Source organism: Anser brachyrhynchus, assembly GCF_964034855.1.
Source record: "Anser brachyrhynchus genome assembly, chromosome: 2".
Lineage (NCBI taxonomy): Eukaryota > Metazoa > Chordata > Aves > Anseriformes > Anatidae > Anser > Anser brachyrhynchus.
In genome coordinates this window covers 2,217,539-2,232,347 of record NC_137695.1, presented here as the reverse complement: position 1 = coordinate 2,232,347, position 14,809 = coordinate 2,217,539, and the positions used below count along the sequence as shown (strand labels likewise).

The 14,809-nt window shown below is 41.8% G+C and overlaps 1 protein-coding gene across 3 annotated transcripts in view; it reads left to right on the top strand.

The window, feature by feature from the left end:
• The window catches only part of TMIE (transmembrane inner ear), a 41,449-nt gene extending 30,696 nt beyond the window's left edge, over positions 1-10,753 (top strand). For all 3 annotated transcript variants that reach the window (XM_080583420.1, XM_080583418.1, XM_080583419.1), the window contains 2 exons: positions 3,563-3,712; positions 8,266-10,753. In XM_080583420.1, coding sequence (XP_080439546.1) covers positions 3,563-3,712; positions 8,266-8,606 — 491 coding nt within the window. In that variant the 3' untranslated portion in view covers positions 8,607-10,753. The remainder of the gene's footprint in view (positions 1-3,562; positions 3,713-8,265) is intronic.
• The last annotated feature ends 4,056 nt before the right edge of the window (positions 10,754-14,809 follow it).

The window sequence follows — 14,809 nt, the reverse complement described above, 5'->3', positions numbered from 1 at the left end:
AAGGTTGGTGGTGGTGTGGTGCTCTCAGGGCCCTTAAAGCATGTTCAGCTTCCCAGGTTGTCTACAGAATTAAATAAATAAATAAATAAATAAGTTTTGCGTTTCCAAGTGGAAATAAACTTGGCATCAGCAAAGGCCCAGCAAACATCATGGTTACATCACCTTCTGGCTCATTTGATGGATAAATTGTCAGTGGAGCAAATAACGTCTCACTAGTTTGAAGCCTGAAAAACATCCAATATCTACCAGGCACAACAGAAATGATGCTAACGTGGCTTCAAACTTCTTCTAATAAGGAATTAAAATTTCACTCTTACTTCCAGAGGATGAGATTCACCTTTTTTTGAGGGCGTTTGTATGCCTAAATTTAGATCTCTGGTGACATTTGAGAAGCTTAGGGAACATTGTCTGGCCTCTGGCTCTTGCTCCAGGGGGTCGCTGCTCTCCATGGTCCTTTGTCAGACTGGTTGCTGCAGGCTCTCTTTGAATTTAATGGGAGAAATGCAGGTGCAGAGGATGATTCATCTGACCTACCTGAAATGTCTGTCTTAATACGAGATTAATCACTTTGTAGAGATATTTCTTTCTCTCTGTCAGTGAAGAAGGCAGTTTGGAGTAACTGTCTGAGAGCCTGATCTCCATCCTTAGCTTTGGGACATGCAAACCAGAGCAGATGAATTCCACAGCCTGCTCCGTCTGACCTGGATAGAAAAGCAAAGAAATCCAACAGGCAACAACTTCCCACTAGAAATGACATGTTCATTCCTGGCATCAGTTTCAGTGTCCTAAACCTGCTGTACCAAAATCTTATTCACTTGCCTATTCTTTTAAAATACAACATTATTCATTCCAATATTTAGCCCCTTGCATGTCTTGAGCCTCACACTAAGCATAGCTTGCAAGGGGGGTGGAGATATCAAACTACTCTATTATTTTCATGTAATCCTCTTGCTGCAATGGCTGACTGTGAATCATTTCATGCCACAAGACAGCACACATCCCTGATACCTCAATACAGCACTTCATCATCTCCATTAGAAAATTAAACAGAGAGGCCAGCTCATTACTGTCATGTAGCAACAATCCTTTTTGCCTTTGTAATTGAAAAGAAGTAAATCTGTGAGAGATACAACAATTCCAAGTCCTTCTCTCAGGGCTGAGCGAACAACTGTGATATTAGCAGGCATCTTCCCCTTGGCTTTCAAGGGCATTGATTTATCTCTTTGTGCTTTACTTGAATGTTGACATTCTCAATGTTTAACACTCCCCAAGAAACAGGGAGCTAATTTTCCTAGTAATTATTTTTCTTGAATGTGAGTAGAGGACTTCCCAGCTCAGCTGAATTCCAGAATGTTTTCAGGAAAACCATAGATCTTGATTCAAAGGTGGGCAGAGAAAGAAGCACGTACCCCATTCCCCCCCGGCAGATTGTTGCCCTGCTTTCTGTCACCTTTTACATGCACGCTTATGTCTAGCCTGACCTTGCCCTGAGTCCTTGCCCGGCTGCTGGGTGGTTTTCTTTGCCTGCTAACGTGAAGAAACCCTCACCATCCCCTGCTTGAGATGTCACTGAGGCCCTGTAGGCAGGTGCTCCTGCCCCGAAAAGCCGGGCAGACACAGACATGCAAGCTGCCAGTGTTGTGCTGCCAACAATGCCATATGGGTACCTCGCTTTACTTTTCTCAGACAAGTGAAAGCTCAATTACCCTCAGCTTGTGGCTGACCCTCACTGAAGAACAAGGATAAAAGCATCTGGATTGCTTCCCCAATTACAGATTATTACAATTTCACGTTGCTTTAGGCAATTTGCTACAGCTTCAGGTGTCTCATCCTGTTGTGACATTTAGGTGGCCCAGAGCCTCTGCAGCAGACTGTTTAAGGGGAGTGATATTTGTGGCAGAAAAAGGGTAGGGAACGTGCTGCACTTTGCTTGGCGACTTCACACCAGTTTCAATTAAAACACTAAGAAAGGTGTTTTACTACTTTTCTTTTCTCTTTTGTGATATGATGACATCGTGAAAGTCTTGTTCCTGGCTAACATAGTCCTTCTGCTTAGGAGAGGCTGGACAGGCTCAAGGAAAACTTTTAAGGAGAAAAATTTACACCAGCAAATGTTCTATGTGCTGACATTGTGCAGGCTCTCACAAAAGGGTTTTACTCCTCGTGGATGAGAAATGCTCATACTTGGAAAAAAACAGAGATTATTTCTCTCTTTTCCTTGAATTAGCCTCAAAGGTCTGGTCCATTGCTCATGGTGATAGAAAGCCAGAGGAAATAACTGTTGAAACATACAGAAGGTTGGATGTATGCTCCTTTCTCAGAGCATTGATGCAGCGTGGGGGATCTCCAGTTAAGATAAGAGAGAGCATGTAAAACTAATCATACGACCTCTTTCTATGCACAAGTCTCTGCCTGCATGCAGAACCTGTTTCTTTCTACAAGATAGATAAATGAGCTTAAGCATTTAAATATACTGAAAAGATGAGCTTTTATTGAACATCCCTTTAAAAGAATGCCCAGGAAAAAGCAATTCAAAAGTTCATAGAGACTATGAGATCTCATATTTTTTTAGTTGTGTTAGTAACCTATGGGTCACCTAATTTTGTGATTACTGGTTTCAAAGCCTCCTTGTCTTTTTTTTCTTGAAGTTGCTGTTTTATTATTGTCAGAGGTGACACACAGATGAACCAATGATCTAATCAAGCCTGTGAATTGCTAGTCTAGGCAATCAACCAACAGCTATTTCATTGTAATGAATTATCTGAGTCATGATTAGATTTACAGATGTAAACTCTGAAATAATGTATAGATTTAGCCATGTAGGACAGATATATCTTATTAGGAGTGAAAGCATCAGCTGCATCCTTAAGTCATGTAAAGAAGAGAAACTCATGGAAAGAAGCATAGTGACATAGTAAGAGCATGATGATTTAGGAGATCTGGATTCAATTCTTGACTTGCCCTCAATGGATTTGGATTAAAGTCATTAAAGGCATAGACTGAGCTCTTGTTCTGGATCTATTCTGAAGGGTTTACAGCATTCCTATCCTCATTACTTTCTTCAGCTGGTGGTCCATAGCCTCAGGATCTACCTACCACAAAAATGGATGACAAGACACGGTGTCATGAATCTCCAGCAATAACATACTGTTGAAGGGTGACAGTACATCTTAATTGCTGATGTCAAAAACAGATAATGAACTCAAACTGTTGATGTTCTTATATCCTACCACACCTTGAAAAATCGGATGATACTTCACAAATCTACAGGGTGGTGATGAAAATAAAAGTAATGACTGTGTTGTGCTCAGAAACAGCAATGGTATATATGATTTAAGGCAATGTTTCACATTATTTTTGGAGGGAAGGACTTTCTTCGTTCTTTACCACAGCTCAGTTTAAGAGTAATAATTCTTTATTTTCAGGTAACTTAATTGGTAACTGATGGGCCCTTCCACAGATGCAAATGGCTCCAGGTTCCCACTTGAGGAAACCAACCTGTGCTAGACGGAGATCTGCTCATCTAAACTGAATGCTCTTGCTTCTCTCTCTCTTTTCCCAGTTATTACCCTGTGCTGTATCTTCAAGTGCCGGATTCCCCGGACAAAGAAAGAGATTGAGGCACGATATGCTCAACGGCAAGCAGCCAAGACGTATGCAGACAAACTGGAGACTGTGCCACCACTCAATGAGCTGACAGAGATCCCTGGAGGTACTTCTCATGCCATCACCTGCACATAAGACCCATCTTTTCTTTTGGGGTTGTTTTCTGTATGCTTAAATGGAAAGGGTTAGGTCCTCCTTGTGTGTAAATCAATGTAGCTCCCTGGGCAAAACAATGAAGATATCACCATGACATGGTAAAACTCTCACATTCACATGCACAACTCTAAACCAACAATGTATGTGGTAGCAGACATGGTCATTCAGATGCAGGGGACATTTTCTCCAATAGTACAAGTCAGAGTTATTCCTTTGCAGCTCATGTTTAACATTTCCAGACAGTCTCATTCATATTAAGGGACAATTTCTGGGGTGGGGGCTGTCTCGGTAGGAAGAAAAAGTGTTAGAATTTCACATTGGTTTGCCCCATTTGGATGGCCAAGAGTATTTCTTCCACTGGTCTCCTCTCCTCTCACTCACCTTTCCTGATTCTGTACCCTAGGCTCTACTGAAACTCTCCCAACTCTCTCTGGTCATGTCCAGTCCAGACCTCTCAACTCCCTGCCTGTGGTGAAAGAAGAAGATGAGATGGCCCTACAAGGAAATTAGGGGACTGCCCTCCTGTCTGTCTGTCTGTCTATGGCTTCTCTTTCCCGTGGCTTCTTCTGAGATCCATCATGCCTTGGACTCTCTGCTTCTCAGTTCCCTTTCTACATTTCACCTGTTTTCTCAAGAACTTTTAATGAACGTCTTCATTTATTTATTTATTTGCTTATTCCCTGTTTCTGTGTCTCTGTAAGCCCTGTGGTCTGTAGCTTCATAAAAACCTGGAGTTTCTTTAACTCGCAACATGATGCTTCAGTCCATAAAACTGGTGAAAGAGGCAGATAACATAACTGTGGAAATTTACTCCTACACCAGCAAAATATAGAAATATGTGATTAATAGTAAGCTGTTGAACATACCTCAGTATTTCTGACGTGTTCAGTCACTTGACTGTGCCTATAGTGCAAACTAAATATAGCCAGACCACTCTCTGGAGCTGAACCCAATTGGCATGAATAAGCCCTTGTCCATACTGTTAAATTTTCTTAAAGTACTTCAGAGTCAAAGGCCACCTAAAGGTTTGGTTAATGCTCTCTTACATATATGAGCAATCTTGTATGGAAGCACTTTTGCATCTTTTGACTTCCTGGTCAGAAGACCAAATTCTGACTCTGTAAGGACCAGCACTCAGTAGATCCCAGAGAGTGTGAAGGCTCATTCCTGTAGATAGCAGAAAGCCAAGTTCAGTCATCTGCTACATCCTCTTTTAGGAGGATTTGTAGCATTTAACAGCCTGGCTGTTAATTCTAGAAAAACAAAAAATTAAAGATGAGAATATCCCAAAGAGACAGAAAGGGGTTTGGGGCAGTAGAATGACAGTTTCACCCCAGAATGTTAATAAATTTTGATCTCCTGTAAGCAGCCTTCACAACACTCAAACATGTACATAAGCTCTATCCAAAGGCTTGCTAGTTTAGTGTGGGTTTAATTGGACCATGGTAAAATGCTGCATCATGAGCTCATGAATAAATAGCCACGAGAAAGCAATATATGAGAAGTCATCTGCACCATACAGCTTTTATCCCATGAAATATATGAGTAGTTTACCACCCTTCAACCTCGTGAGAGTCCCAAATCTATGGTCCTGGCATGGTGCAGGGTAGGAATCTAGTGGATAACATCATTGAGTGGCTGCTGATGTCTGGTAATGGCTTCTGAAGATATGTGCTTTGAGTCTCTTGGTCCTCTGTGGGCAGACAAGTCTGACCAGGTTGCCCCGAAGGAACTGGTGCAATTCATGAAGGAACTGGGATGCAATTCAACTGTCCACAAACACATTACCCACATCTATGGAGAAGTCTGCATCAGTATTAGTCATCTAGTTTTTATTCCTTTATCCACAGTGATAAATAAAAAAGATGTGATTCCTTGCAGAGTAAGGGAGGTAAATTGTGCCTTAAAATTGCCTGTATGTCTCCACTCTTGGGGACCCGAAGGGTCTGACTCAGCTGTCAGTGCCTAAATAGTAGATGCAAAAGCTGTGTGTGACCAAACCTCCCTCTGAGATTAGCGTGAATCCTGTCCTCAGAAAAGTTTCGCTTCATGATTTAGGCATTACGATGGAAAGTATGCAAACCTTCGGGCTTCATCTCTGTGCTATTATTCTTGTCTGTACAGGGTGTGATGGTCTGCCATGCTGCTCCATTGACATTTGGCAGCCCACCCTGATTTATGTGGTCATGAAATATGATGTATGTACTCACTGACTATTTATGCACTTACACTGTGAAAACCCTTGGTGGATCTGGTCAAGGCCAAACAGACAACTTGAATGATTTTAATTACTGAGTGGCCATTAAATGCTTTAAAGATTTCTGTAAGTGTCAAATGCTATTAATCAAGAATATATTACAATGATACTCTCATTTCTTGGCATTATTTGACTCTATTTCACATTTACTGTGATGGAATATTCTAACTGCCAAACGATTCTCCGTGCACTTTTCTGAGTGTTGTATATGGCAAGCCCTTTTTTGGGGGGACATAAAAGAAAATGAACTTTAGGGTTCAGTGCATAAAATGTTATATACAACTTAATTTATTTAAGCTCTGTCTCCCAGCATGTGGGAGGGGTTCAAGCAGAACTGGGCCCTTACTGTGAGTGGAGATGTGCTGTCTGGGGCTGTGGCCTGGGAAATCTTCAAGTATTCTGGTCTGAGGCAACTCCAGCTGACTTTTTTGGGAGTGCATCTGGATCCTACCACATTTCTCCAGGAAGCAGACAATGTCGGTTTTGTTTGTTTGTTTATTTGTTTTTGGTTTGTTCATTTGTTGGTTGGTTTCTCTCCTCTTTTCATATGAGATGTCAGGATTTCCCCTGTGGTAGTAAGAAAAAGTGTTACTCCTTTCCCATCTGTATGTATAAATGAATTACCAGTTCCCAAGGTCAAAGGATAAAATTTCATGTTAGTGTTCAGCCTGAAAGAATATTTTAGGCAAACAGAATAAATGCGGATTTGATTCACCCCTGTAATACATTGCTGCAAACTGAAAGCGACACTACAGATATCCATAGCAGGGAGGTCTGGGGCCAATTAAATGGACAGGAGTCTAATGGCTCCATGTAAGGCTGAGATGTCTCACCAAGTGATCACCCCTTACCAAATTACCTCCTGAGCCAGCTCACTGTCATCTTTCCTTAGCATGTGACAAAGGTGAAGTGGTATGACTTAGCCATCAGCTGAAGTAAGCTAAACAGTGACCAATAATCCTCCATTTCGTCAGGTCACTCCCGGGTCATTCCTATATCTTGGCTGAGCTTAATTATTAAGTTGTGCTAACGTGGTTATCTATGTACGTATCTGAGTCCTACAATGGGGCTTTTCAGAAAAGGAAACCATGGGAAACTTAACACATTTTCACCTCTTTTTTTTCAAAACTTTATACCTTGTTGGTCATGATCAAAGAAAAAAAAAATCTGTAAGAAATATATGAAATCTGATCTGTGTTTGAGTGCTGTGTAGCAGCTTGAAATGAGAGTTCAGTGCACCAAGCTCTGAGTTTAGAAACACTTTTGAGAAAATTAACCAGTTTTATTAGAAGTAAAAAAATAAATAAATAAAAAGGGGGGGCGGGGGGGGAATTATTTTTTATAACATCCTTTTTCAGAATAATTTGTCTGCAAGACCCAGTGGGATACTTATGAGTCTTCTCACCTGAAATGTGGGCAGTGAATCCAAGATATTCCTAAGTAAAGATATTAGATAAATAAAGATATTATAAACTTCTTAAAACTATTATGGATTTTGTGTTAACAAAACAGAGCCAACTCTGCACTAGAGTTAATTGCTGTATGTCCTTGGTATGTTGCTGCCATTAATTACAGGTAGGAAGCCAGTTTCATGGTGACTAGGTCTGGACAAGACATAAGCAAAGCCTACTTTGTAGTCCTGTGCTGGGCAGGTCATCTTCTGCCTGTCTGTCTCTGAGAGCAAAGACCCCCAGCAGAATCTCTGCTGTCCACTCTCAGCTACAGGAAACATACCCCACACAGGAAATTAAACAAGGAAAACAAGAAAAAAAAATCCAATCAACAAAACAAAACAAAGAGCAGTGACAACAATAACAATAAAAACAGACAAACAAACAAACACGCAAAAAAGACAGGCCAGGGCTGAATTGAATTACATCAGAGAGGTTTCTGTTCCTTTGCCTGGAAGGAGACTACTCCACACTGATGCCATTATTGGGAAATGCCTATGGACTCTCGATATAATGTTCAGGGACCAGTTCTGATGAATGGGAGCTATTTCTTCCAACAGAGCTACAACTCAGCTCTTCAGATTACCAGTTCTGCTTTACCCCATTAGTCTGCCTTCTCAAAACAAAGACATGAAAACTTCTAGCCAGTGAGGAAAACAGTTGTAGGGACAAAGCCCCTGTGTTTTTCCTTTGTCCAGGATTTGCCAGCAGGGAGCAGCAGTTTTACCCTTTTCTTGGATAGTGTCACCCTACGTTAATTGCCTTTCTGTTTTCTTTTTATGTCTTCGCATACAGCTCAGGCGGCAGAAGAAAAAAAAGAAGATGTTCCCACTGTATCTGGAAAAGTGGACAAGGCTCAGGGTAAGAAAGAAGGATCCAAAGGCTCCAAGAAGAAGGATGGTGAAAAGGACCAGAAAGAAGGATCCAAGAAAGAGGGGAAAGATGCCAAAAGGAAAGAAGGAGAAAAGGGAGAAAAAGGAGAAAAGGGAGAAAAAGGAGAAAAGGGCAGCAATGACAAGAAACAAGGTGGTGGAAAGAAAGGTGAAAAAGAAGGTGAAGCAGCAAAATCTGGAGGAAGCACCAAAACGAATGGCAAAGCTGGTGGGAATGCCAAAGCCCCAGCAAAGAAGAAGTGACTTTGCTAAAGGTGGTGGCAGCAGTCCTCTAGGGAGGGCACATTCAAATACTTGTGGGGAGCTGAGGGTACATGTTGCCTCCATGCATTCGGGCTGTTGAGTGCCGCTAGATGTATGGATTTATTACCTTTTGAAGACCAAGTCACTGACTTTTTGTCCATTAAAGGGAAATCTGGCCATTTGGCTAGACAGTGGCTTGTAAAAAAAAAAAAATATATGCATTGTGCAGAGCTACTTGAGAATAGCAACTGGAACCAAAGTGCAGCCTGAAGTAAGAAGCAGATATTTGGACAAGCATGGAACTGCATGGAGATTTGCATTCCTTAAACTAATGGGAGGACATGATTCATTTAAAATATGTTCTTCTTGAAGGCCTAAAGGCTTTTGATAAACATTAACTAGCACTCATCTCCTCCTAAATAGGATTTGCACATGGGTAATTTTAGGCATTAAGTAAATTCTGCTTGTTAAAACCCAAAGAATGGGGGTTTTTAAGTCATAGCTCATATAGTTTCTGAGAGTTGGCTTGGACACATGGGAGAAAGCTTTCCTTCCTTCTCTGATGGCTCTTTCTCTGAACTGCTGAAGGAAATACTTCCTTAGACCCAGAACTGCATATTTCCCAGAAGATTTATCAACCCCTTTCTCTTTTCTGATGAAAGACACATAAATCAAGCTGTAGGAGGATGTGCACAGAATAAAGAGATAGACTGCATCTGTGCTGCTGCGGGCAGTGGCTGCCCTCCGTCCATCATCCCTTCCACGAAGGCTGCAGACGACGAGAGCCCGCCGGGATAAAGGGGATGTCAAGTTTTTCGGCATGTTGCAGCAGAATCTCAGGGTCTCCAGGGAGCAGGGCTGAATGCATTCATGTCTTCTCTCTCTTCCTGAGCAGTTTTGAAACCAGGCCTTTGGCTACACTTCCAAGTGGCTGGTATTTCTCTCACCTCCCGGAGAATTTTCAGGAGTGTCTTTAACAGAAGCAGCTTTTCTCCTAGTGTGTTTTGTAAATATCGCAGCAATGTACGCCTTAAGATTAATAGCCATGGAATATTTACATGCACAAATACAAAACATTCATGCTAATGAGAGAGAGTTTTCAAGCTATCTTGATGACTAAATCTTTCCCTGTTGTCTCTGTTGCCTATACTGTCTCTGAGTATTTATACTGGTATATGATGTCTACACTGGGGGGTGAGGAGGGAGTTATCTCCAGTTGCTTATAAGGCTCAGGACCTAGGATTTACATTTATATTAATCCAACTATTTTTTATCCACCCTGTGGTTTCAATGTACACAGAGAGCTGATCTATCACTGCAAAGACATTCGTCCTGCCTTTCATTCCCCTTCTCTCCTTTCCTACTCACCCCATCCTGGTACAGCACGAAGGCAGAAAACAAAGGGCATGTTCTCTGGGTTAATGAGGTAATCAGCTCAACAAAGGGCCAAAAGGCACCAGAGCTGGTGAAGGGATGGTGTGGGGCTTGAGGAGCAAGGATGAGAAAGATGTTTGCATCCACAGAAATATTTACTAGGAGAGTGAATGGTGGCACTTCACTGGCTCCAGGCATGATCTGACACAGAGTATGGAAAATACTTCTGATCCTATATGCAGACAGGTGATTGGAGGCCTAAATCTCTATCCACTGTAATTAAACCCCTGATGAGTGTGAATATGTACATTACAGAAAATTATGTTTAAGTTGCTGAATCTCAGTCCCATCCCTAGTTTTTCAATGGCTGAAGATAGGCAAGAGGTGTGGGGATTACAGCTTCCAGGTGGGAATGGAGGACCAGTTTTTAATTCCCTCCTCAGCCTGAGAGGCCTCAGATGCCCAGCTTTATGGATCAGGAAAAGATCAGGAAGAGGACTTTTATCCACCACTTCAGCTGGAGCAAATGGAAATACAAGAGTCATGCGGACAGCTGGGGAGGAAGCAATTCTGCAGGAGCCCAGATCTGCAATCCAGTCTGTGTGCACATGTGTGGGTAATAGCAGATGAGGTATCAGTTCGTATTCCTTAGGTTCTCCCCGCTTTGCTTGGGGAGCTGCAGAGACTCCTAGTGCCAGAGCTGATGAAATCACATTGATTCCAACACAGAGAAACATGACAGGTATCAATCATTACATACCAGTCACCTGCTTTCTTCTGGTCTCCCCCTGTTTAATGATTTCTTCAAGAGAGTCTGAAAGAGAAAAGAAATGGAAAAAAGATTTTTAAAACCTGCTTTTAGGCAATACTGTTGCCTGCATGCACAGGTGGAGGTCCCTGGGAACTGCACAAGGTTACATGTGCTCAGTGTCCGGCTCACTGTGTGTTTCAGGGTCCAGGTGGATGTGTATATCTTATAAACTCCAGTTCACATGCATAAGCACCTGTAGGACAGCATCCAGCTGTGAGCTGGGCAGGAAAGACCACTTCCCTTTTCCGCAGCTGGAAACGTGGTATTTGGCTGTTAATCCTGCTGTTAGTCCTCTTTATGATGTGCAGAATGAGGACGCTGACTCAATCTGTACCTATTTGGTAAGAGAGAAGGACAGATATACACCTGATCCCAAAGCCTCAGTGAAGAAAATCTGCCCCTTCAATTAGTCTTTAAATTCACTGCTGCAGAGTAAAACAGATCTTTCCTTAATCCTCTCCTCCCCAGTCTTAATGTTTTCCCCCTACATTAAATGATAATAATAATCATAATAATAATACACCTGGGACTACTGGAGTCTTTGCAATAAATTTTATTTCTGACAAGAACAGAGAGAATATACATTCACATTATTATTATATCAGCTTTCACTAATTTGTGGTCATGTCTTATTGAAACAAGTAAGATGTTCTGGTGATTTTAAAAAATAAAATAAAATAAATAATAAAATAAATAATAAAATAAAATATAAAATATATAAAATATAAAACATAAAATAATATAAAATAAAATAAATTGCTTTTCCTTTGAGAAGGACTGGCCCTGGATCACCTGGGGGGGATACACCACCATCTCTCCAGTTTGTCAGAGTTACAGGGTGTAGGTAGAATGAAGGGAATGCATTACTGGGGGTTGCAGACTTTCAAGGAAACTTCCCACCTAACAAAACTTGTCATAAGGACTGGAGTGGGACTAAGCTAAATTTACAGGCATGGCCCAAAACTGGTGCATGCTTTCTCCAAGTTTGTATTACAGGGGTCAGGTGAAGTCTGAAAGCTTCACCCATCTCAGTGGGTGCAAAATAACATTGCTGGAGTGGAGCACACTGACCAACAGCAGCTCCAGAGCTGCTTTTTACACCACCAGATGGAGAAATTGCATTGGAAAAAAATGACATCCACGGCTGCTGAAGCTTTGCAAAATGAATTACTAATGACAAAATTGGAGATACACCGATTTCTCTGAAAACATAAGTGCAACAAATCCCCGAGGCCAAAAGCAGGATTTAAGACTGGAAACCCAGATACACGGGTATTAATGACAATATCTCTGCTCTTGTTAGATGAGCCTGACATGTGTATGGCATGGGTGATAAAGAGGAAACAAACTGAGATACTACGCAACCTGGATGAGGAAGGACTTGCAGCAGCTCCTGATGGACATATTCCATAGCTTTCCACTAGAGGGGACCTTGTCCTTCTATAGCTATATTCTATAACTGGAGATTATTTTAGAGGTAGTTTGTGCTGGATGTATTTTGTCATTGTTTGTGGTTTTAAATTGTGCCTAACTTTTTTTACATCCCTGCTTCAGTCTAAAGAAGACTTTCATGGCATCTGTTCTATCAGATCAATTCACCTACCTGAGCCATCATCTTTTTATAGTATTATTGTTCTACTGGTTAATAGATGTAACGGCTGAAAGTAGTTTAAAATCCCAAGGACATCACTGATATAAGAGCCATCAGAAACATATGCATTGCCTTTGGTGGATGAAGCTTGAGTTGGACTAGTCAGGGGTCCCCAAGGGGGTTGCAGTAAGTAAGGATCATGAATCAGGACGAGCAGGTCAACAGGAGCTGCTGGGAAGCTGAAGATTTTGAATTTCTTTCCTGGTTCATTTGTGAAAGAAACCCATCGACAAACTGCAGGCATTTCTTCCTTTCTTCCTTTCTTCCTGCCTTCATTTTTCTCTCTCTCTCTCTTTTGCTCATTGTTTTTGCTTTTAATGTTATCAATGAAAAGCAGTTGCCAACAAAAAAAAAAAAAAAAAAGAGAGAAAAACTGAGCATAGGTTCTGTTCTGTTTTGCCCAGAGATAATACACATATGACTAGGAAGTTCCACAACACCTTTTCACTACAATTGCAGCTTTCTCTGAAGGATGAACCCCTCTGGGATAATTACAGCAGCCCCAGAGACTCTCAAGGAAAAATAATGGTCTTTTCATTCTCTCTTTGTGTACTTTCTTGCACAAGGAGACTCTGAACAAGAACTGCTTGCTCATTACTGGTTTCTTAATACAGATTTAAGTATTAGCAGTGTTTTGACTCTGCCCTCAGAAGGGAAACTCTCTGTGCCCACCTCCCTTTTGAGAGGTAACAAGGAAGGAATCTGGATCTCCAACACTGTCCTTATCACCTGATTAGGCCCATGGAGAATGAATGAAACCTTCCCTGGGACTGGGAGTCTCCTTCTTCCACCAGCTGACTTGTGGAGTCCCAAACCTGAGGTAGAGATGTTCAAACCTTGGGTTTCTCCTTCTAGTAGCCAAAATGAATGAATAAATAAAGAAATAAATGGGAAAATATTTCTAGGACTGGAAATGGAGTTTCTCACCTGTTGGTCAGGTTGATCTTTATGTTACAGGCAAGGCTGACCATTTTCAAAGAGGCTTAAAGAAAAACGCCATTTTCAGAAATAAAATTCTCCTTTCCCTTTTTGTTTCCATTTATTTGGGGGGGGGTGGGGGTCATGAATTGAGGTGCTTTGAGCAAACTAACCACCCATCAGCCAACTAACCACCCTCTTGAAGTAAAACTCCAAAGCCTCTAAGGTGTCTAAGAGGTACATCAGACAATAACGACGAGAATGCAGGCTCTCTACTGTTCCTAATTTCATATGGCATTTCGCTTGGCACTCCCCTCATTTCTACACAGAGCCAAAAGTCTTTTATGGCCCTAATCTTTTCTGGCTAAATAAAACACATCTTCTGCATTGGCCAAGTCCTTGATGTACTAAGTCACTTAGCGTGGACTCAGGCAGCCTGAGGAGTGTCATGCAGGGTAACTGGGGCACAAAAAGCAATCTGCTTAATGTCACAAGTGAAATCTGGGACAATGGATGGGACCTGACCACTGATCTTGTGAAACAGGCCTTTGTGCATATTTCATTCTTAAGACGCTCCAGGGACTTGCTCTATAATAATAGTGGTGAAGCCTCCCTGAACTTCACTATCTTCCCTTACCATAAAACTGCCTATCACAACAGTCATTTGCAGGGAGGTCATAGGATACAATAGAATTTCTCCTATTTAAGACACAATAGAAATGCATGTTCACTTTCAAAATCCGCTGTTGGGAATCTGAATAGGTGATACAGTGCCCTAGAGAAAGTCCTTTTGCTTTGAGGAGAGTGAAGGGAAAATGGAAAAAAAAAAAAAAAAAAAAGACAAAGACAAAGACAAACCTTTGTAATTTGCCTTTCTTTGGGCTGTCACTCACAGCTGTCTTGAGTCTGTGAGTTTGGGGAACAGGCTCCTTTTACCTGGGGACTAGGAGAATCCTCCAGAGGAGCATCACTACATGCTCAGCCTGTTCTTTTGGCCGTTCCTGCTTAGTTCTGTGCTGCCATCAGGACAAGAGGCTAAGCTTCAGGCATCTTTGGCACCTAAAATGGGAAGGATGATGGATTTTGGAGGCCTTTGGACAGACAGGCTATGCTTATGTTCCTCTGTAACATGTCCTGCTTGCTGCCTGTCTGCAGCCATTCGGGGCCATCATTTCCAAACATTTTGGTGGCTGCTGCTGCTTTGCTGTCCCTCAAGAACTGAGATCTGTTGGAGTGGTTTCTGCCTGATGCTATTTCTGCCACTCAAAGACCTCTTGCCTTCCCCTTGCGTGCAGAAAGTCTGTCTGTGGCTGACCAAACATTTTTTTTGTTTGTCCTTCAACATTAGGAGGGATGGCTTTAAAACAAGCAAGCAAATGAAATGCCATTTGTCTCTCCTCCAGAATGAAGTGCTGTTCTCCCCCCATCCCAGCCTCAAGCTGCTGGGTT